The sequence below is a fragment of the Anastrepha obliqua genome, chromosome 4, assembly GCF_027943255.1.
Source record: "Anastrepha obliqua isolate idAnaObli1 chromosome 4, idAnaObli1_1.0, whole genome shotgun sequence".
In the NCBI taxonomy this organism is placed as follows: domain Eukaryota; kingdom Metazoa; phylum Arthropoda; class Insecta; order Diptera; family Tephritidae; genus Anastrepha; species Anastrepha obliqua.
The window spans coordinates 97403257-97426325 of record NC_072895.1 but is presented as its reverse complement, the minus strand read 5'-3'; the positions used below and the strand labels follow the sequence as shown (position 1 = coordinate 97426325).

The 23069-nt window shown below is 37.0% G+C and overlaps 1 protein-coding gene across 3 annotated transcripts in view; it reads left to right on the top strand.

The window, feature by feature from the left end:
* Nucleotides 1-23069, top strand: part of LOC129245582 (proton-coupled amino acid transporter-like protein pathetic) — a 65720-nt gene that overhangs the window by 32463 nt on the left and 10188 nt on the right. For 2 of the 3 annotated variants that reach the window (XM_054883841.1, XM_054883840.1), the window contains exons 2-3: nt 18278-18357; nt 18433-18661. In XM_054883841.1, the coding sequence (XP_054739816.1) occupies nt 18278-18357; nt 18433-18661 (309 nt within the window). Of the gene's footprint in view, nt 1-6372; nt 6540-18277; nt 18358-18432; nt 18662-23069 lie in introns of those variants that run through there. The other variant, XM_054883842.1, reaches the window with a different exon arrangement.

Below are 23069 nucleotides of genomic sequence, written 5' to 3'. Positions count from 1 at the left end.
TGACTTAAAATTTTAACACGGTATTTTTGAAATGTTTTACTACAATAACATACAAAAAAAAAAAATTGATTTTTATCCCTTACCATCCCCCCCCCCCCCCCCCCCTTTTTGGGGGATTATTTCACATAGTCTCTCGAAAAATTTCATACCCCTCAACGCTGGCTTCGGAATAATAAACTTTCTTTTCCTTGAAACAAGTAAGCAGTGTTATGCTATCAATGCTCCAATTCACAGAGCTTTGAGAGAACTGAATTCCTTCTCAAATACTTTAGCCTTTGACTTATTTTCTTCTATATTTATGATATTTTTAAATGAATTTTAAACTTAATTTGAATCAGATTTATTTGCTCGGTAAAAATAGATTTATTTGTAAATTGTGAAATAATAGTTTTAATAATAAATTAACTTTGATAGTTTAAGCACAGAATTGTCAAGTAAAGACTGGTAAGGAAGCATTTGTTACGTAAGACTTAAATAAATAAATAAATAATTTAAAAAAGAAAGAAAGAAAAGACACAAATCAATCTGACAAGTTCCACGTTGGTCGACTCTTAATTTATAGTAAACCCAGCTGTCGATTTGTTCGCGCCTACTATATTACAAATACAAAAACAAATTATATATATATATATATACATATAAATGGCGCGTACACCACTTTTTTGGTGTTTGGCCGAGCTCTTCCTCGTATTTGTGGTGTGCCTCTTCATGTTGTTCCACAAATGGAGGGACCTACATTTTCACGCCGACTCCGAACGGCAGATATTTTTATGAGGAGCTTTTTCATGGCAGACATACACTCGGAGGTTTGCCATTGCCTGCCGAGGGGTGACCGCTATTAGAAAAATGTTTTCCTTAATTTTGGTGTTTTCACCAACGTTCTCTCTGTGAATTCCGAATGGTAGTCACGCACCAACCCATTCGGCTACGGCGGCCGCCGTGATTTGTGCCTTGCTTATGTAGTAAAAGTTCCTTCAAAAGTGACGCCTAAATGGCAGTAGTGAATAATTCATTGACGGCCTCTTTTTTTATGTCATCTTTAACATTTATCAGTAGACACAATTTTACACGGGAGAGCAACACGTTAAAATTATTGAAACTTATTATGAAAACTGTCGATCTTTAAGAACAACATATCGCAAAACTCGTGATTTGTTTGGTGGAAATAATAGTCCAAATGAGTCGACAATTCAAAGGTTGGTGAAAAAATTTCGGGAAACTAGACTAGGAAGCTGACAGATCAAAAAGCTGGACGCTCTGTTGAAAACATTGGTGCTGTAGCGCCATGAGCCAAATGTTGCTGAACAACCTTCAACATAAACCTCTATATCTCGACATTCTCAAAAATTCATGAATCTACTGTTTGGCGGATTTTACCTGTAGACGTGTATGCGGATCTTTTGAAAGACCCTTTACTTATACAGATAATTGTTGGAACTGAATGGATGAATGGCTCTAGTAGAAAGTGGCACATTTCGCCTGTTAGTGTAGGTGATGGTGGATGAATTGAATTCTGTTTTAGAGAAAGAAAACATGTGAAAATATATTCTTGTACATATATTTCACTATTTAAGGGGGAACACCACTGTGGTGGGTCAAAAAATAGTCAATTTTTGGGAATTTTTTTTTGTAAATAGGAATGATTATTCGAGGATCGGACAAAAGGCAATTTACTATATATGTATTAAACTATGTCGATGTAAATTTTTATTAAAAAATATTGAAAATTGACAAATTTATGGACATAAACGTAACGAGAAAAAAAATGACGTCATCTGGTGGCAGCGATACAGCAATGAATAATCATCTGAAATCAAAAAAACAATTTCATTAATCTACACAATAGTGGCTATGGTTGTACGTAGCCGTTGTTTTTTTGTTTTTTGACAAAATGATGGTGGTTTTAAATTTCGATGTGTGTTTTTCACCATTTTTTTGATTTTCAACAGGCCAACAAAGGAGTTTTTTCAAAATTTTGAGCATCGGCTACGTACAACGATAGCCAATGCGATAACAAAAGTTTTGAAAAAAAAAGGAAATTAAAATCGGTTTATTAGTCTTTGAGAAATCGTTGCCACCGTATCAAAAAAGCCGTTTCGAGAAAAACGCGTTTGAAATAAAGCATCGTATCGTAAGCGCTACGGGGCCGAACCGACGGGCGCTCACTTAAGTGCACATAGAATCAGGAATAAAGCGAATTTCGGTTTAAAATTTTTACCACATCTTCTTGAGTAGTTATACTAACAATTTATGCAAAAAAATCGATTTTTTTGAATTTTCACAGTGGCGTTCCCCCTTAATGAAATCTGACCAAAACATTTACGAAATAACCAGTGTACAAATGATTAAAATCTTACTTAACAACTGCCAGTAAAAATTCTTGCTCAAGCTTATCTCGAAAACCTCTTAACATATGGGATTTGTAGTCATCTAATCTAATCATCCAACGTCCCATGATGTAGAATTTTTTTTTATAATATATTATTGCTTCGAAAGCTATACATATAGACATAGATATGTCATACGCATACATATGTAAATATTTGCAGCCATTCTCACCGCATTTGGAGAACACTTGAAGAACCGAACCGTAGGTGGCTGACTGATTTTGATACAGATATTCGACTGCTCATGATATACCTGTATACTCGTATATGTAGTGCAACAGTTTGCAAACTAAAAAACTGGATTACATCGTCAAATCTTCAGCTTACGGACCAAAAAACTGAAGCAGTTTTGATCACAAGCAGAAAAAAATTGAGAACATCCCGCTAAGCATAGACGCGTATAACATCAACACCCAACCGTATGTGACATACTCGTACTTGGGAGTCATGATTGATGCACGTTTAAACTTCAAAGCGCACATTGAAAAAGTTTGTGGGAAAGCAGCAGGGATAAAAGCGGCGCTATCTCGAATAATAGGCGAACATAGGCGGGCCAAGTCAGAACAGAAGGCTAGTACTAGCAAAAGTTACCCAGTACATTGTGATGTATGCTGCACCAAGCGTTAATATACGAAACATACGCCAAGATTACAAAATTTCTGTTTCGATTGAGCGCAAGCGCATTTCGCACTGTATTCCATGAAACTATCGGGGTGATTGCTGGTATTATGTACTCAATGATTTGAGACAAATGGAGAGAAGACGAAAAAGCGAAAGCAGCGAAATAGCTAAAGTGTTGTAGTCTAATATGTATAGGGTTTTCCAATAACAGGTGCTATTAGTGAATGGATTGCGCTATCGAGACATGATTAATGATTTTTTATGGGCGAAATTGGATGTTATTGATCTGGACAACGTTTATTTTCAACAAGACGGCGCTACGTGCCACACAAGCAACGAAACCATTGATCTTTTACGGGAAAAGTTTCCGGACCGTGTTATCTCTCGAAGAGGCGATCACAATTGGCCACCGAGATCTTGTGATTTAACACCTTGTGACTTTTTTCTTTGGAGCCCAGATGAAAGAGAAGATCTACGCCAACAGCACAGGGTCGATTCAAGACCTCAAAGATGGAATTCGTGAGGCTATCGAGGACATGGGGCAGCCACTTTGCTATTCGGTTATAGAAAATTTCATGAAAAGGATATTGTCCTGTAAGCGTGTTCGTGGTGGTCACTTGCCTAATGTCATTTTCCACTATTATAAATAAAGATCCGATCATTTATATATCAAATAAACTTCTCATCATTTATATTAAAAAATAGTTTTTTTCTTTGAATATCAAAATAACACCTCTGTTTGGAAAACCCATAATATACACTTTTTCTGCATTGTAATAACTCACGGTTGTGCCGTCGAACCATTTTCTCGATTGATTTACTTGGATGCAAGCAAACTGACGATACCGGTCATAGAAACTTACCTTTCTATGGTATGGACATGGACATGGTGGGTGGGGGAGTACTATTATTATAGGGGTAACTCTCTCAAACAGTGGGTGGTAACAAGCAGATGCCACTTTCGACGCATTACATCAGCACAAAAACGGACGCTGAGTTTAGTGCTCAAACCGCCACTCGACGAATACGTAACGGTTGTACCGGGTGGATCGGTACTTTGACGGTAGGAGGTTTAGTTCGGTTAAAGCTTTCACACACTAACGGGGTTAGGCTTTCGATGCTTCCTCCTCGTAAGAAAAAAAGTGCATATAGCGTAGTACACAAAACAGAAGTGAAACTTTCAAGGCAGACAAAGAAAGAGGGAGAGACCCGAGAGAGAATGAGAGAGAGAAAGAGAAAGAATACATATCTAAATAAATTCACAACATTTGCAGAGAATACAAATAGACAAAATTTACAAAAAACGGAAAAGGGTCCACCGGTGTAGGTAAACACCCGACACAAATCGTGGCAACAACGCGCACTACTCCGCGCGTTTATCACCCGCACAAACGCAGCGATTCCAGGGCGTCAACGCAACAACGGCACAAATTACCGCAAGGCAATACCAATAAATCCGACGCCGGAATGGATAGCACTTTATAGAACGCACAAGCACTAGCCAGGAAACGGAAATATAACGCCAAAAAGTAGGCACAAAAAAAAACGCCAAAAAGTAGCCACCAAAAATATATTTCCTACAAGTTTGCACCAACAAACAAGCGCCAGGCAGTAGGCAGTGTTATTTCTCACTAGGAAAAACTCAGGAAAAATAGACTAAAGTGTATGTAAGCTATATATATATATATCAGGTATAGCTCTCTCTCTCTCCTTTTCCTCTATGCCCAAAACGTTGCATGGCCTTGAAATTTTACTCTCCATTCTCGTTCGTCCATCGACGCCTAAGAAGTTTCACTTCAAAAAAAAAAAACATGATATACCTTACAGATTATTTCTCATCACATATGCGTAAAATTCTATTGATCCTGAATGCCCCTATTGATAGATGTGTGTAGGTAACTCAATGTAATACAAAAGCTTGTGTTTACTCTGTAATCGAGACAATTAATTGTATTTACAATAGCTGAGACATTGGTGTAGATACGCACATATATGTTTACCGTTACTATTTAAGATACAGTAGGTTCTGTTTTTATGCGGCTTTTTTTATGCGGTTTTAAAATAGTGCGGTTTTTTTTTTTTATTAAAAAAAGCATGTCGACCTATCGGGAATTGTACATATAAACAAGATTCTAAACCAGCTAAGCAAAAACTCATCACAGATTACATCAGAAATGCTAACCCTACAAGTATGGAACCGCCTGCATCACCATCCTGATCAGACGTGTACATTTCCTCAAGTGACGGAAGTGATTTTACGCCAAATCCTAAACAAATGCGCAACATGCGGGTATTGTCTGATTCTATTTCTGACGATGTAAATTTATTTTTCGATTCTGACGTTTCTTAAATTAAGATATAATTTTCAAAAATACAATATTTTGTTTGTGCGATTTTATTTAATTATTTCAGATTCATGCGGTCTATGGAACGTATCTATAGTAATAATATGGGACTAGTGCCCTTTTTTATGCGATTTTATTACATTACTTCAGATTTATGCGGTTCTTAGCACTTTTGAAACGTATCTATAGTTTTACTATAGAACTGGTAGCTTTTTTTATGCTGTTTTTCTTTATGCTGTTTCTTGCGGAACGTATCTACCGCATAAAAACAGAATCTACTGTATACATACATACATACATATTTGTTGTATAAATTCCTTTACGGACATTCACACGACTGATTAAATTCTATCACCAAGTAATTGACAGAATTGCTACACATAAAACTAAGTTTTTTTATGTAATAACGTAATAAAATCGCACGTAAATAGATGTGCATAAAGTTGCTTTGTTTTTATTTTTTCTTGCAACACTTACTAAATATGTTTGTATATTATTTACCAGCAAGATCGATCTTTACGAGCTTTCATTAATTGCTTAAGTATTTGCTTAAACACTCACATGTGGCTGAGTGCTGCTATTCCATACATACCTACATATATATCATATCTACATATTTACGCACATTTCCTTCTTTTAAATGTGTATGTGTATGTTTATGGGCACCTGCATTTTATGCTTCTGTTCTTTATCACCTGCTCGATGTTTTTTTGCGAGTTTGTGATAAGTTGATGATAAGTTAATTTGACTTAGTAATTGATTTTAAAGGTACTCAATTAATTTGTTGCTATTGTTGTTAATACACTTGCTGATTTGTCACTCTGTTTTATTGCCTTGTTTTTTTGTTATTGCTTTTGATTTTCTTCAGTTACGATCGACTTGCTAAATCGCTCGATAGGTACTTAATGTTTTTTTTTTGTTTGTTTTGCCTAGACTGTCGGCTGTGAGTTCTACTCATACTACGATTCATTAGCGACACAGCCATTAGTTGGGACTGGTCAATCCGAGTGCACGGTTAAGTTTTTCGGCAATCGAAAAAAACAAACCTTCTCACTTAAAAGCCAACTCGCAATAGAAAAAAAGATTTGTAAAATCCTGGTATTATAATAAAATATAATAGTAAAATTGTGAGTGCGCAGTGTTCCACTAAAGTCATCCCACTTCCACGGATTCGTTGAAAGTTAAGGTAAATAAATGTACCGCCGCATTTTGCACTACACTGCCACTTAACGGTAAAACAAATATCGAAGAAGTACATAAAAGATGTAAAAGTTTTGTTAAAAAAAAAATATTGAACTGCAACGGATGTTTTTCTAGCAAAAAAGATCTTCAAAACATAAAAAGGTTGCAGAAAATTTGTTTGCTTAATTAGCAAAACAAAAATTACTTTATAAAGTTTAGTGTTTATAAATTTCGAGAAAAAAATCGATTAAATTCTGTGCTCTATTCACCAGCAAATCCGGCTTCATCTCGCTATAATGCGCTAATTACACTGATTTACGAATAATTCATGATTTTTGTTTTACCCATGAGTTGGATCAGCCACTCCGGTCGCTTACTCCGAAAATCCACACAGATTTTATTTTTATTTTTTTTTTCATCTTTTTATCGAGATAGCGCCAAATAACAGTTTGGGAGATCGTACAAATTTCTAACATCTGAAGAATCCCTTAACTGATCGAACAAGTGATAAAGGGTGGCGCAAAATTAATCGGGTGGCGCAAAATTAATCGGGTGACGCAAAATTAACCATTCAACTTTTTACTAAAAAAAAAAAAAAATTATTTTGAATGACGGAAATCTTTATTTTGACCCTTACGTGCTCCATTGCTTGTGTGTTTGTATGCTGCAGCTGTCTAGCTCACAAGTGTCAAATATGATTGCCGTAGGACGATATTTGCAAATATTATAAATCTTTCCATAATTGGTTAATTTTGCGCCACCGGTTATATCACATTAAGCGCAATTAAATTCGTCACATGTTCATTGTCATGATACATTTTTCACTGAAACTAAACTTTCCAGTTTTTTTTTTTTAATTAAAAAACAATTTTTTTTTTTTTCAAAAATACGAAAATCTTCGATTTATATTGTAAAAAATGTATAAGATAGTGATTTTTGTCGAAGTGAATTTTCGTGCTCAGCGACCGATTTCGGATTCAATATAAAAATTGGATGTTCTGGTTCTTGGGCTAGTGTTACCAGCCTCCAAAATGTCAATCCCATCTGGCTTATCAACACAAACCCGACTACACGTCATGTGATATCTGGCAGGTAAATGAGAGGTCCATTTTTTGAGTTCATACGGTTACCAAAAGTTCATACCGATAAAGTCAAGATTTGGCGCGCTGTATTTCATGTTGCGCCATCTAGCTAGAATCATGTTGACTTTGAAAAAAGTATGGTATCACTTACCTCTATAAATAGTAATGTTTTCGGAGTGCATCGATGGCTGATGGACCATTGGTATACCAGTGTTTTTCCGACCACTGTGACAATTCGATTTGGGTGCACTGAGTCAGAAGTGAGCCTTAACGATAAACGCCATTCCAGCATTTGAACAATTTTTAGTGAATGCTTATTTTGAAAATATTTTGCAAAGTTTATTATTGAACAGAAATAGTAAAAAAAATATGTGTCTACTTGGACTGCTGGTTGGACAGATGTGCTTAACGGAAGTTCTTTAAGTCAATAATCATATGTTAATGCAACTGTTTTGAAAGAAATTGTACTAGTTTACTAATTATTAAAAAATGTTTGTTGAGTTTGCAGCTTTTAAGCCAAAATATGGGTTACCTTCTGCAGGACGGACAATCTCAAGTCTCCCCGCATAAACACCTAACGGACAATTTCCGGTAAGAATGCCCACTAAATTCGAGAGCTGGGGCTTTGTTAGCCTTAGGAGTTCCCTCGAGCGTCCCCAATCTACCCGTGGTCAGAAGGATCTCGCGACCTTGCACGTTTGCGCACTAGCCCAGCACTCGCTGAGTTCACTCCCATCTTTCCAGGAGTATACCACAGGTTCTTAAGGGAACCCCAATCCTCTCATTTCGCGACGAAGCCGTCTCCAAAGTTCCCTGTCTAGCCAGCTCATCAGCCCAGCAGTTTCCCTCTATGCCGCTGTGACCAGGAACCCAAATGAGCCTGATGTCGAAGTATTCGAATGCAGTCGAGAGAGAAGCCAGACATTCCCCGACCAATTTCGAACGCACAAACAACGAGCCCAATGCCCTAATTGACGCTTGGCTATCGGAGTAAATATTTACTTCCTTAACGGTAATTACCGCGGTAAGCAACCAATCCACTGCTTACTTAATTGCGGATACCTCCGCTTGGAAAACACTACAGTGGTCCGGAAGCCTGAATTTAAATTTGATGGGAAGCTCCTTACAGAATACTCCCCCACCAACCCTTCCGTCCAACTTCGAGCCATCCGTGAACCTGTTTGCCATGCCCGCCCACTCATCCCTTGAGGGAATATGAGTAGAAAAAGGTCCGCTCGGACCTCGCGTGGGTATACTTCTAGTATACCCGTGGCACTCTTGCCATCTAAACTGAACACTTAAATGCTCTTCTTTTCTGTCTTCCTGATTCCTCTGTTCGATTAGTTTAGAGTTAAAAATAATTCCAAGAATATTCATAAGTCTAAAATTTTACATTTGAATACTTCGCCTAATAATAAGGCTTTAGAGCTCCTCCTACTAGTGGGCTCGTTAACAGCACTGCATGTTCGGCTTTGGTGCTGCTTCTATCAAGCATTGGCCGGCCGCTACAGTTCTAAGGAAGCATAAACAATTTTACAACTTACATCCTGCGTATGTTGGTAGCAAAATAAAATTGATTTCAACGATTTTATTTATGATCAATAGACACTTTTTATATTTCTGGACATTATCAGCTGATAAAGAGCAAAGAATGGCTTATCAAAACTGAAGTACCTGCCGGCCATAAACACTTGTTAATGACGCCTAAAAAAACGAAGTGCGTACGCGTATGTTTTAAGCCATAAAGACGCTCTCCGATAATTTATATGAAAGCCTTGGCAGTCTCCATTCAGCTTCGTATCACGCGCAGATAATCTTACAAAAGTGTATTGAATCTAAAGAATTTATGGGCAATAAAAATTTACGAGCTAAACATTTAAAAAGAGAGAGAGAGAGTGCAGCTGCTCAATTTCTGTTGTCTCGATGGCTGTTACCGAGACCAGCTCTGACAATTAGAATTGCCCAAAGGTTAAAGTACGTTGAGATAAATCATTTGAGCAGTTTGTTTAAAAAGAAAAAAAAACTCTTATCAATTAGATAAGGATCTTGAGGATTTTCCATTGACACACATTTCGGTATCGAATAATTCTGCAAAAAAATTACAATGGAAAGTTATGACGTATTTACAACGCCCTACATGATGAAGACGCCCGGCAATGAAGGGCTTCGTGCGGCAATGTTATATATATAAGCAATATGTTATATACACAAGGTGGCGCCAAATTATTCATCAATTTTGGTTTTGAATAACTTTTTTAATAAATGAACAAAAATATATTTCGCGTAATACAAATCTTCATTTTGACCTCTGCGCGCTCCATTGCTTGTCTGTTTCTATACTTCCGATAGAGTTTAGATTAGTTTTGCGCCACCTTGTATAAGTACATACACATGCTCACAACTTCAAGTGATGTGATAGCGATTTGATTAGATGGCAAAGGTAATACATTAGTTGGATTTGCATTTTATTCTGCAGAAGTTTATTGAACTCCAATTGTTTGTTATTATCTTAATAATAGCATAAAAATTTTAAGGAATGCTGCTGGGTTGGCACTCCAACCAATAAATCCAGAACGTTCCGTTAAGTCAACAGTCATGGAAGCGAGCTTTGTTGCTTATACCTGCAAAAGCTTTTAAGTTGCTTGAAAATTGTGGTGGAAATTAGGTGTCCAGCGAAATATACAAGTATACCTCGCTACTTGCAGCGCGGTGAAACTCAGAGACATAGGAAGCTGGACAAAAAAAGTCGTACGGTCACAGTAAGATTCTCCTACAGGGACTCTCGCTGCTCAAACACAGATCAGACTACACAGTTCCCGATCTTAACTTCAAGAAAGACTTTACGGTACGTTTTCCACCGAGAGCCGAATGGAGCAAAGGGAAGATGATTGGAGGATACGATATTGAAATCTACACTGACGGTTCTAAGATGAACTGTGGTGTGAGAGCTGGCTTCTATTCGGAGCCTTTCAACCTATTTCAGTCAATTCGACTTGCTGACTATGCCAGCGTGTTCCAGGCAGAACTTTTAGCAACCAGAGGAGCATGCAAATCACTAAAACTCTACAAGGAAGTTGATGCAAGAGTAGCTATCTTTTCAGACAGTCAAGCAGCTATCGAGGCCTTAGACTCCAACTCCATTTCATCCAAACTAGTCTTACAGTGTAGAGAGGAGCTGGAGTTGCTTAGTTGTTGGCTCGAAATCACTCTGATATAGGTTCCCGGTCATAGGAATATACTGGGTAATGAGATAGCGGATGAGCTAGCAAGAAAAGGTTCGGCACTAGACATAACAGAGGCGGTGGCAGTCTCCACCCCACTCAACACAATAAAAGCATCCATTGCTTCACTCTATCATGCTGCAGCCGAAAGAAGATGGAAGCAATTAACTACATGTATTACAACAAAAAACACATGGCCTTCGTACAAAATCCAAAGGACGAATTACCTATTAGGATGCTCTCGACCAAACATTTCACGCATCACTGCAACCCTTACAGGTTATTGGAAAGTAGGGGATCATGCAGCCAGACTCAACCTCCCCTTCAATCCCATCTGCAGAAGCTGTCAAGCGGAAGGGGTGAAGGAAAGTCTTTTCCACTACTTATGTGAATGTCCAGGCTTAGCTAGGGCACGACTTCGCTCCTTCGGTAAGCCTTTCTTACAGTAAATTAATGAGATCTCAGACATCGAGATAAAGAATTTGCTGCTATACTTGGACCTCACTAAATGGATCTGACTTAGAAGCAAACAAGAAAAAAAAGACATCATCACATGAGGACAGTAGTAGTAAAACGGTGCTGGTCACTAATTAGGATTATTTCAGTGGAAATACTCAACCACTTCAACAACAACAACAACATGCCTCGAAATTACGAGTCGTTTAAGTTAGCTTTTACTAATAGTAACTTATTTAAATATTCAATAAGCAGCCCTGCGCGGTACCCACAGCGCTTCCTGCAGATTATATACAGCCTTAACGTATTTCTTTTCATTCAAATTTCGTCTTAGTGAATATAAAGAAATTGCACGACGTACGAACCGACAAATAAAGCGAATACTATAATAATCGTCTCTCTACTCTACTCTACTTAGCTAGAAACATATTGACAGAGAGCACGAAATGAGACCACTTGATGGAGTATGCATTATTTGTTCTTCAATTCGGATGGTGCTTTCATTACAACCTTACAGTGTTCAGCCGAAACGTTGTGGAGCGAAGGGTGCCCGATGAAACCAAATGATATATTACATTTTTTCGCCATCCGTTTTTGACGCGGAAACACAATCCTGACGTGAAATATTTTCAATGTGTTCTCGGGCATCTTAAAACTTCGTCTCGCACTCAAAATCCATCCATGCGATAAACATCCATTGCTATATACTCGCACTCGGTTTTTTCAATTTGGGCCAGCTCCTCCTCCTATTTGTGTTGTGCGTGTTGATATTTTTCCACCTTTTACAGTTTTTTGCCACCTCCGAAGTGAATATTATTTTTTTATGAGGATCTTTTCCTTGGCAAAAATACTCTCGGAGGTTTGCCAGCGCCTACTGAAGAGCGGCCGCTATTGGAAAATTATTTTTCTATCATCTGATGTTTCGTGCCAGGGGTAGCCTCTACTTTCGAATGGTAGTTATCCGCCAACCTATTCGGCTATGGCAGTCGTTTGTATTATTACACTGCACATTTTTCCGACGAAACAAAACAAAAAGAACTCGCATCTGACCGAAGACTATGGCGATACTGACATGAGGTGCTGGATTTTGAGTATGAGTACTTATTCTATAGCAACGTCAATGTCTTTGTTTAACCCTTTGGGGACGAGTGTCGGCATATAGCCGCCCAAATTAGTTCGTAGCTGCAAGGCTCGTGACATCTGTCATTCTGAGCGATAAGATACGCATAGGTATAGTAAAAGAGTCACGTTTTCATTCAAAGGCATTAGGGGCCATTAGCGATGAAGTCTTAGGCAGACATTTTATATATGAATTTTATAATTTATCCTACGCACGATGGATAACCGATCTAGAGATGATATGTTAGATAGTGACAGTTCTGACGAATATTACTTTGAATCTGATAAGACGGAAGATGACGGCATTACTTCGTTAAGTAGAAGTGAAATCAGTTTTTAATTTTATTCAACAATTTTCTTGTGTTAAATGAAGCCTTAGTTTTTATAACGTTCAACGTATTTATTTTCTTTACTGCGAATTCAAATATTCCTCGTCCTCAGCGACGCTCGCCCGTCGAGCGGCTCCGTCCCCAAAGGGTTAATAGTCACAACTCCTATATTTATAATTTTCATGTTGTATGCAGATTTTTAAATCGGTTATAATACCGTAATCAATCGTCAATCAACCGTAATCTTCGGTTATTCACAGTTTACCTCACCTGTAATAACGCTGTGTGACAAAAAAAAATATTAAATATACTTTTATGGAGACCTAGCACAACTTGTGGCTATAGAAAAACTAAACAAAATGGTACAGGAGAAATTTCCAATACACCCCCAAAATCTCGTTTTATGGCCATAAAACCGTTTTTCAGTAGGTTGATGTGAAGAATCACTCCTAACTTCGCCAATTTCCATCCGATTTCGAATTTGTTTTTCTAGTTCGAAAGAACAAAAACAAGCCTTTTTGACAGTGTGTTGACAATTTTTCTGAAATGACAACTGACGAGACTGTAGACGTAAGTATTTGGAATTTTTTTATTTTTTCTCTATTTTTTCAAATTTGACATAATTTTTACGATATTATCCGATATTGAGGATTTTTTTTACTACACTATTGTTATAGTAAATTTAATTTTGCGTCGAATGAGCTATATTTTACTGTAATTGAATTAAAATTAATAGAGTTGTGTGAGTTTAAGACTTTAATTTTTTTTTACTAATTTGGTATGTTGGCATCGAAGCATGAAAATGATAACAAGTGTCATTATAAACACATAATATTTATTGGAGTATTGTGCAGTGCAGCACTGTATGATATGGTACGGTGCAGTACACAACGGAACTGGTTCCAAACTTAAAAATGCATTGGAAACGGCCCTTTGGAGTTTAGTATGGTACGGTACATTTGTCATTCTCTTCATCAGTTTTGAATACTTCTCTGTAAGAAATTCGATCATCATCATTCATCTGAAGTCGTCATCAACTAAATTCCATTGTTTAAATCGAGAAGCGAGCGTTTCAGATTGTCTTCCCGATAGAAGTAAATCACGAGAAAGATCCTGAAAATCTGAATTTGATACAATGTGTCGTTCTGAAGACTTAGAACCAGACGGAAAGTACTCTTCATCATCAGGTTTATTGTTATCAGTTTGATCATCATCAGCAATGAGTTGAAATTCCTTCAGTTTCTGCAGTTGAGTCAATCATGTCGTCCAAGACTATGGGGTTCTTAACAGTTGCAACATCAGCATACTTTATGTGCTTTCGAGCTTTATAATGATGACCGTTTACGTCCGTTTTATAAAAAATAACAATCATCTGGTTTATGATAAGCCTGATGATGCCACATCATCGGAGAATATTGAGAAATTCGACTTTTCTGGCAACGTTTTGAGTTATATCTCTTGAATTTCAATGAAACAAACAATAAAACTTTGACGTTTTAATAAGGTTCAATTATAATAACAAACTTCTTTTGTTAATCAATGTACAGTGTGAACTTTGGTACACTTGGGAGCTTTTTCATATTTCTATTGATGAAATGTGTTGTATGCAGTACAGTACATATATACTCCAATAAATATTACGTATCTATAATAACGCATGAAAACATGTCCTTATTCCCATTTAGCGTAAGTTATACCTACATACCAAATTAGTAAAAAAAAACAATAAAATCTTAAAACTCACACAACTCTATTAATTTTAACTAAATTACAGTAAAATATAGCTCATTCGACGCAAAATTAAATTTACTATAACAATAGTGTAGTAAAAAAAATCCTCAATATCGGATAATATCGTAAAAATTATGTCAAATTTGAAAAAATAGAGAAAAAATAAAAAAATTCCAAATACTTACGTCTACAGTCTCGTCAGTTGTCATTTCAGAAAAATTGTCAACACACTGTCAAAAAGGCTTGTTTTTGTTCTTTCGAACTAGAAAAACAAATTCGAAATCGGATGGAAATTGGCGAAGTTAGGAGTGATTCTTCACATCAACCTACTGAAAAACGGTTTTATGGCCATAAAACGAGATTTTGGGGGTGTATTGGAAATTTCTCCTATACCATTTTTCTTAGTTTTACTATACCTACAAGTTGTACTTATGTCTGGAGGACGATGAGACGTCTCAAAACATTTGTTATAAACATCCGGCCTTGGCTGAAACTGTCTTCCGTTCTTATATATTTTTCAAATAAGTATAAAAGCTCTTCTAAATATGTCTATAAAAGAGTGTAACGCGTAAATTTAATTAAGTACACATGTCTTCCTTTAAAATGTCCAATAAGCAAGTGCTCAATAAATTTAAACCCCTTTTATCAAAATGTTTGCATTTGGCTTGTTTTTGATCAGCAATAAACCGCATTTTTCGAAAAACAGATAAGAGGAAAAGAGATATTAATATACGCCTAAATTGTAATTAATGCTCGTCTACATTTTTATAAAATTTAGTACATTTTCTTTTGGAAATTGATAAAATAATCATTCATTACTTAAAGAGCGAAGCGCTCATAATAGATATTTAATAGAGCAAAATGTAGAAGTGTGAACTCTCTTAATATATTTTTACTTTATGCAAAAAAAAAAAAATATCTACATTCGCTGACATACCAACATTTTCCTGGAATCAAGACAGATCTACTTTATTTACTAAACTTCAAAATGCATAATGAAGAGGTTAAGCTCAGTTAAGAATTTAAGCGGTATATTTGGTAAATTAAATTAAGCTTAGAAGTCAAATAGAAGTATATTGAATTGAAATTGATAGTGTAAGGTTATTTTACCTTTATATAACACATCCGGGAACAAAGGAAACGCACGTTTAAACTGCTCGGTTGCTTTATTTCAACTAACTGTACATATTAAAACTAAGAATAACGGCTGAACCAAAATGTACATAGCCAACTATGATTCTTGCAAATCATGGCTTGCTATGATTCTTACAATCACGGGTTGCTATGATTCTTATAATCATGGGTTGCTATGATTCTTACAGATAGCCATAGGTTAAGTTAGCTGATTAATACCAGACTAAAACTATTCCTTAGCCTTGCCAAGATATTGTATAGAGACACAATATACAGCATGCAGAGGTGTGGCCAACATCAGACCATTAACCGGCGCTCAGCTATTTTGAAGGAATCAGCTGAGAGGCTAACGTAACCGGGGTCCTGATCAGGGCGCAAAATCCACAAGTTGTTTTTCCACAAATCCTTTATTTTTTGGCAAAGTGCATCTCAATTACTCCTTATTAACTGTCTAACGTTCTGGTGAAAATTCCAGGCGTACAATACAGTTGTAATCCATAAAAACCGAGAGCAAAGATTTCTTTTAGAACTGAAAACGATGTGTATTTTTTTTTGGTTACTCGCCTGACTTTTGGATTGCCTGTCATACTCATAAGCCCACGTCTCGTCTCCAGTAATAAAGCATTTGATGAATGTTGGTCGGACTCAGTCTTGGAAAACATGTCTGTGGCGATATCAACACGGTTCCTGTTTTGCATAATCCTTTCAGGACAAACTTTGTAGCAACACGGAGCAAACCCACCATTAACTACAATGTCCTGAACGAATCCATAACCAATGTTCAAGTCCTCTGCCAGATCCATCAGAGAGCTTAATTTTCAGTTATTAATTAACTTTTCTTTCACTTTTTCCACTTCCATCCTGAGAGAGAGATTGATGGGTGACACGTTGACCGATGAAAGTCTTGTTACTCAAAAAAAAAAAACAAATTATCGTAAAGTAAAATTACAAAAAAAAACATTATCTTGAACTACCTCATATCAAAGATTATGCGAGGTACCTCGGAGTAATGTGGCAGCACAATGTTGAGGAAAGGGTGAAAAAGACCAGTAATGCGCTGTACGCATGTGAAAGAAGGCTGGGCGTTACTTGGGGTCTATCACCCTCTCTGATGTATTGGTGCTACACGGCAGTAATTAGACCGATATTGCTGTATGGAGCCTTAGTGGACTGCGACAAGAAAACTGACATACTTAATGCCATTGGAAAGGATTCAGCGGCTCGCTGCTCTGTGCATAACAGGAGCGATGAAAACCACTCCAACGGCGGCGCTGGAAACGATACTCAGCATGCCACCAACTGACCTTATGGCGGAAAACCTGACAGCGAAATCCGCGAGGAGGTTAGTGGCTGCTGAAGTATTCAGCTCTAGAACCTTCGGGCACAGCTCAATAGGAAAGTGGAGTTCAGGTTGCACAGACTACATGACTCCGTACTTTAATTGGGAGAGAAGGTGTCGTACTACAATTGAAGAGGAGGAATGGCAAAAAGACATGAAGCCTGGCCATAGGACTTTTCACATCTATACAGACGGCTCTGAAACTTTAGACGGAGTGAGAGCGGGCATTTACTGCTCAAAACTAGGAACAAGGCAGCCTATCAAGCTGCCAGATCACAGCAGTATTTTCCAAGCGGAAGTTTTTGCTGTGAGGCAAGCCGCGAGGCTAGCCTATACAAGAACAAGAAAGAACTCGACGATTAATATACGAGTATAGGTGGAAAGTCAAGCAGCAATAAAAGCAATAAGCTCATATTGTATTAAGTCCAAAAATGTTCAACGGAGCAGGGAGGCTAAAGAAAGGCTAGCCGCAAACAGTAGGCTGCATATCTGTTGGGTACCTGGTCACAAAGGCATTATGGGGAACGAAATAGTAGATGAGATAGCAAAAAATGCTGTTAGACTACCATTTGAACAAGAGAACGACATACCAAAACCGCTAAATACTATATAAAACGAAATAGACGACTATATGAAAAAACCAGTGGAAGCTAGATGGACTAATTTGATCACACGCAAAACAACAAAAGTTATGTGTAGAACTAACGACAAAAAACTGACTCAATTCGTGCTTACGCTCTCGCGGAAGGACTGCAGAACTATTATAGGTATGCTAACAGGTCGTAATCTAGTGGATGCACATGCGTACAAGATAGGGATTGCTAACACGGGCAAATGCAGGAAATGCAGAGAGGATGTTGAGGAAACTTTAGAACATCTTCTGTGCGTTTGTCCGGCATTATTGAAAACGCGTTTAAAATTCCTGGGAACCCCATTGTTTGAGGGTCTGGAGGACGTCTCAAAAATGGACCTCCCAGCTCTGCTTAGATTCGCCAAAAGCGCTGACTTCCTACATGATGTCTACTTTCAGTATTCATAGAAGTCGGTCTGCATCTGGTATCGCTAGGGACCAAAAGGTCTATGCATGGCTTATTGCCAACCAAGCTAACCGAACCCAACCTAAAATACTTCGTAATAAAAATACTTAAAAGCTCAAAAACCGTAAAATCTAGTAGATGATCCTTTAGTTTTTGAAATATCCAACGAGCAATGACGTTTGCCTAGCCGTCACACCAATTTATTACAGCACAAAATTTCTGAGTGTTAAAAAATAGAACTTTGTTTTAAGGGCTTGGGAACCAATCTAACTTCATTTTTAACTCTCTTTCTAGATGGCGGACCCCACCACTTCGATACCAACGTCCAAAGAGAAGTCAAATTCAGTATTTACTCTGAACGATTTCAACTCACGGTTTGTTAACAAAAAAAAAAGAAAATAAAAAAAGCTGCTTATTTTGTATATGAAAATCTCTTTTACACATTTCAGCACTAATCTAACCGAAAAAGCACAGCTTAGCGAAGAATACATTCCTGCGGAGCATCGCGACCAAGTCAATGGTCAGTCGTCAAATGGCGCGTTAGCACATTTGCTGAAAAGTTCATTGGGTAGCGGCATTTTGGCAATGCCAATGGCTTTCTCCAATGGCGGTATGCTGTTCAGTATGATTGCTACGCTGGTGGTGGGCTTCATCTGTACGCATTGTGTGCACATATTGGTAAGTTTTTGAAAAAACAAATCCATATCTTGTTGAATTTGCAAAACAAAAAAGAGGTTGTCTGTAAAGTCGGTTTACTGACTATAGTTTAACGTGATAACGTCATAAGAAAATACTAATTGAATGGTTGCATTTTTCAAAAGAAAATTTTAATTTTATTTGTTTGATAGATATTTTGTATGGATATAGAGAATGAGTTAACATTAACATAACATAATATACTCTAACATAACATAACATAACATAACATAACATAACATAACATAACATAACATAACATAACATAACATAACATAACATAACATAACATAACATAACATAACATAACATAACATAACATAACATAACATAACATAACATAACATAACATAATATAACATAACATAACATAACATAACATAACATAACATAACATAACATAACATAACATGACATAACATAACATAACATAACATAACATAACATAACATAACATAACATAACATAACATAACATAACATAACATAACATAACATAACATAACATAATATAACATAACATAACATAACATAACATAACATAACATAACATAACATAACATAACATAACATAACATAACATAACATAACATAATCACGTCAAAAAATAATAATAACATTAAAACAACAGGTATTATTAACAAACTTGGTTTTATTTTAAATTCTTCAAGTAAATCAAATTAATAATAATCAATAAGAAGGCATATGCAAATACAAATACGTGAATTTATATATGCACATATGCGCATATACATACACATATACGCTCACTTAAGTAGGAGAGAGCAAGATGTCGAACGTTGCCGTTCGTTTGCTTTGTTTGCTTTGTCGTTCGTTCCGCGCTTTCGCTTGCAGTTCATTCAAGGTAACGGCAATGAGCAAGGTAACGACATATGAGCAAGGTAACGGCAATGAGCAAGGTAACACTAATGAGCAAGGTAACGACACATTTTTTCGTGCGTGCAGCCTGTTAAATCGAATTATAAGACGTTATCACGTCAAAAAGAATTAAAATGCTAAGCATCTAAAAAGTGTGTTTTCGCTAAGGAAATTAGGAAGGAAACTTTTCTTTTTCAAAACCGAAAATGTTTCATGACTTAATGATTTCGGACGAATACATACATAAATATTGTATCATCAAATATTTCCTTTAAAAATCAGTAATTTGGTCAGGTATACTGCCCTTCTAAAAACGAAGATTTCTCCATCCGGCCCACAAGCCGCACTAAGGTAAATTTTTCAAGGTGAATCAGCTACGGACTGATAACTTATCTACGGATTGTGTCTCATCAACGGATTGTGTCTTCAAATGAAATTTTTAAAATAACTGTTATAATGTTCTATTACCGGAAAGGTTTTAAGTAAGCACTGTATGAAAGCGAAATCAAATCCGTTCTTCCCCTAACAAATGAAGTGAGCCTTAAAATGCGCTATAACTCTTCTCCTTCTCTCAACTGTCTAACAAAAATAAATTTACTCATTCTGAAATCACGACCAGGCACGAGTAAAAATCCTATATTTTGTTGCATCATTTTAAAAAATTGCTGTTTTTTATTTATGTACCTACTACTCAAATATGAACGAGACGGTATCAATAAAACGGTCCGCAGATGACATATGGCAAAAATAAATTTTTTATTTTTTGGTAGGACTGTTATAAGCTTACATGGCAAATTTCAGCGTGATATGTCACATAGTTTGTTTTCTGTGCTACTGTAAACAAGTCAAGCTCGAGTGTGTTTTTCGAATTCTCTTTTATGACTTCAATTGTCTCAAAATGTTTTCCACGGAGCGGCAACTTGAGCTTGGGAAACAGGAAAAAGTCACATGGAGCCATATCAGGCGCATACGGTGCTTGCGGAACGATATTAACATTATTTTTGTTCAAATAATCGCGAACAAGACGTGATGTGTGAGCTGGTGCATTATCGTGATGCAAGAACCATGACTTGTTGTCCCACAATTCCTTCCTTTTAAGACGAATGTTCTCGCGCAAACGCTTTAAAACGTCTAAATAATATTCAGCGTTAACCGATTTTGCGATTTGTGCGATTTTCAAGCACAATTTCCTTTACTTTTCCGATGTTTTCGTCGTTTACTGATGTTGCTGGACGACGTTCATGAGACAAGTTTTCAACCGATGTACGGCCCTCTTTGAACGATTTGTACCACTGGAAAACACGTGCACGCGATAGAGCAGAGTTCCCATAGGTTGTCTGCAACATTTTTAAGGCGTCTGAAGCCGAAATTTTGTTGGAAAACAAAATTTCAAACAAATTCTTTGTTCAACTTTGTTTGCCATATGTCATCCGCGGACCGTTTTATTGATACCGTCTCGTTCATATTTGAGTAGAAGGTATATTTCCATAACAAATTTCACTTCATTTTAAATGTAAATACAAGTTTTGAAAGACACATCAAGTAACCTTTAAATATATCGGGTGTTTTTTTTAGCTGTTTGAGAACAATCGATATCGATAGCTGTGATTTCAAAACTGAGAATGTTAAACTGTGTTGATATTTCTGCTTAGTAAGATTTGGCAAGCCATCATGAATCGTTTAACGCCAGAGCAACCCTTCCAAATTGTGGAAATTTTCTTAAAAAAAAAAATATAATATATAAAATAAATTAACTTGTGGCATTCACGGCTCTTATTTCTTTCGAGCAAAGGAGCTCCCGTTACTCTAAATGGCCAACGGTATCGAGCCATGCTGACTGAATGTTGGTTTTCAAAAACTAATCAGCCAAACATCGACGACATTTTATTCTAAAAAGACGGCACAACTTCCCATACAGCGCGCTGAGCAATCGATTTATTGCAATATTCAAGTCACCATTAATGCCATACGTCCAGATTTATTATATAAATTATATAATATAAAAATATTATAATACAAAAATTATATAAAAATTTGTCAAAAATTGGTCTGATCGAGTGGTCCAAATGGTCCCATAGGCCCGCCGGATATAATAAATAAAAAAATAAATGGCATGAAATTATCTACCAAATTATAAAAACAATTCAGTACAATAATACTTCGGTTTTGTATCATCATTTTAACTTTTCAAGCTCTTAAAAAACACCCGGTAGTTGCTTTCGATAACAAAACTATCCAGCATCAGCTATCAGTCCAAATCGATAGTGTAAGTGAAAATTTTCTCTCAAAGCGAAGAAAAAGCAAAAAGTTAACGAACGAAAAAATTTGGCATCACTTGCAAAAACCGACAGAAGAAAACAAATCAGCTGATAAATATTATTTAAAAAATTGTGTGATGCTCAAAAAATACCATCACGTCTTTTCTTGAAACATTTTCCATTTTATCGTTTCTGACTACAAATAGCAAATTTCTAAAGTGCAAGAGTGCACAAAATACCGAATTCCACAAAAAAAATTTTTTTCCTTACAAAAGATTCAATCGGATGCATACAGATCATATGGCATGTTTTTGTGATAGGTAATTTTTGTTGGCTTTTTGTTGGCGTATGCCGATGATATTGACATCATCGGCCTTAACAACCGCGCTGTTAGTTCTGCCTTCTCCAAACTGGATAAAGAGGCAAAGCGAATGGGTTTGGTGGTGAACGAGGACAAAACGAAGTACCTCCTGTCTTCAAACAAACAGTCGGCGCACTCGCGTATCGGCACCCACGTCACTGTAGACAGTTATAATTTCGAGGTTGTAAAAGACTTCGTGTATTTAGGAACCAGCATTAACACCGATAACAATGTCAGCCTTGAAATCCAACGTAGAATCTCTCTTGCCAACAAGTGCTACTTTGGACTAAGTAGGCAATTGAGCAGTAAAGTCCTCTCTCGACGAACAAAATTAACACTCTACAAGACTCTCATCATGCCCGTCCTAACGTATGGCGCAGAAGCTTGGACGATGACAACATCCGATGAAGCGACGCTTGGAGTGTTCGAGAGAAAGATTCTGCGTAAGATTTTTGGACCTTTGCACGTTGGCAACGGCGAATATCGCAGACGATGGAACGATGAGCTGTATGAGCTTTACGACGACATAGACATAGCGCAGCGAATAAAGATCCAGCGGCTACGTTGGCTGGGTCATGTCGTCCGAATGGATACAAACGCTCCGGCTTTGAAAGTATTCGATGCGGTACCAGCTGGTGGTAGCAGAGGAAGAGGGCGGCCTCCACTGCGTTGGAAAGATCAGGTGGAGAAGGACTTGGCTTCACTTGGTGTGTCCAACTGGCGCCGGTTAGCACGAGAAAGAAACGACTGGCGCGCTTTGTTAATCTCGGCCAAAATCGCGTAAGCGGTTATAGCGCCAATTAAGGAGAAGAAGAATTTTTGTTGGCTAAAATTTTTCCAGCCCAAAATGAGCGTCTCTCTTGCAACGAACTGTCATTTTGCTCTTTAAATTT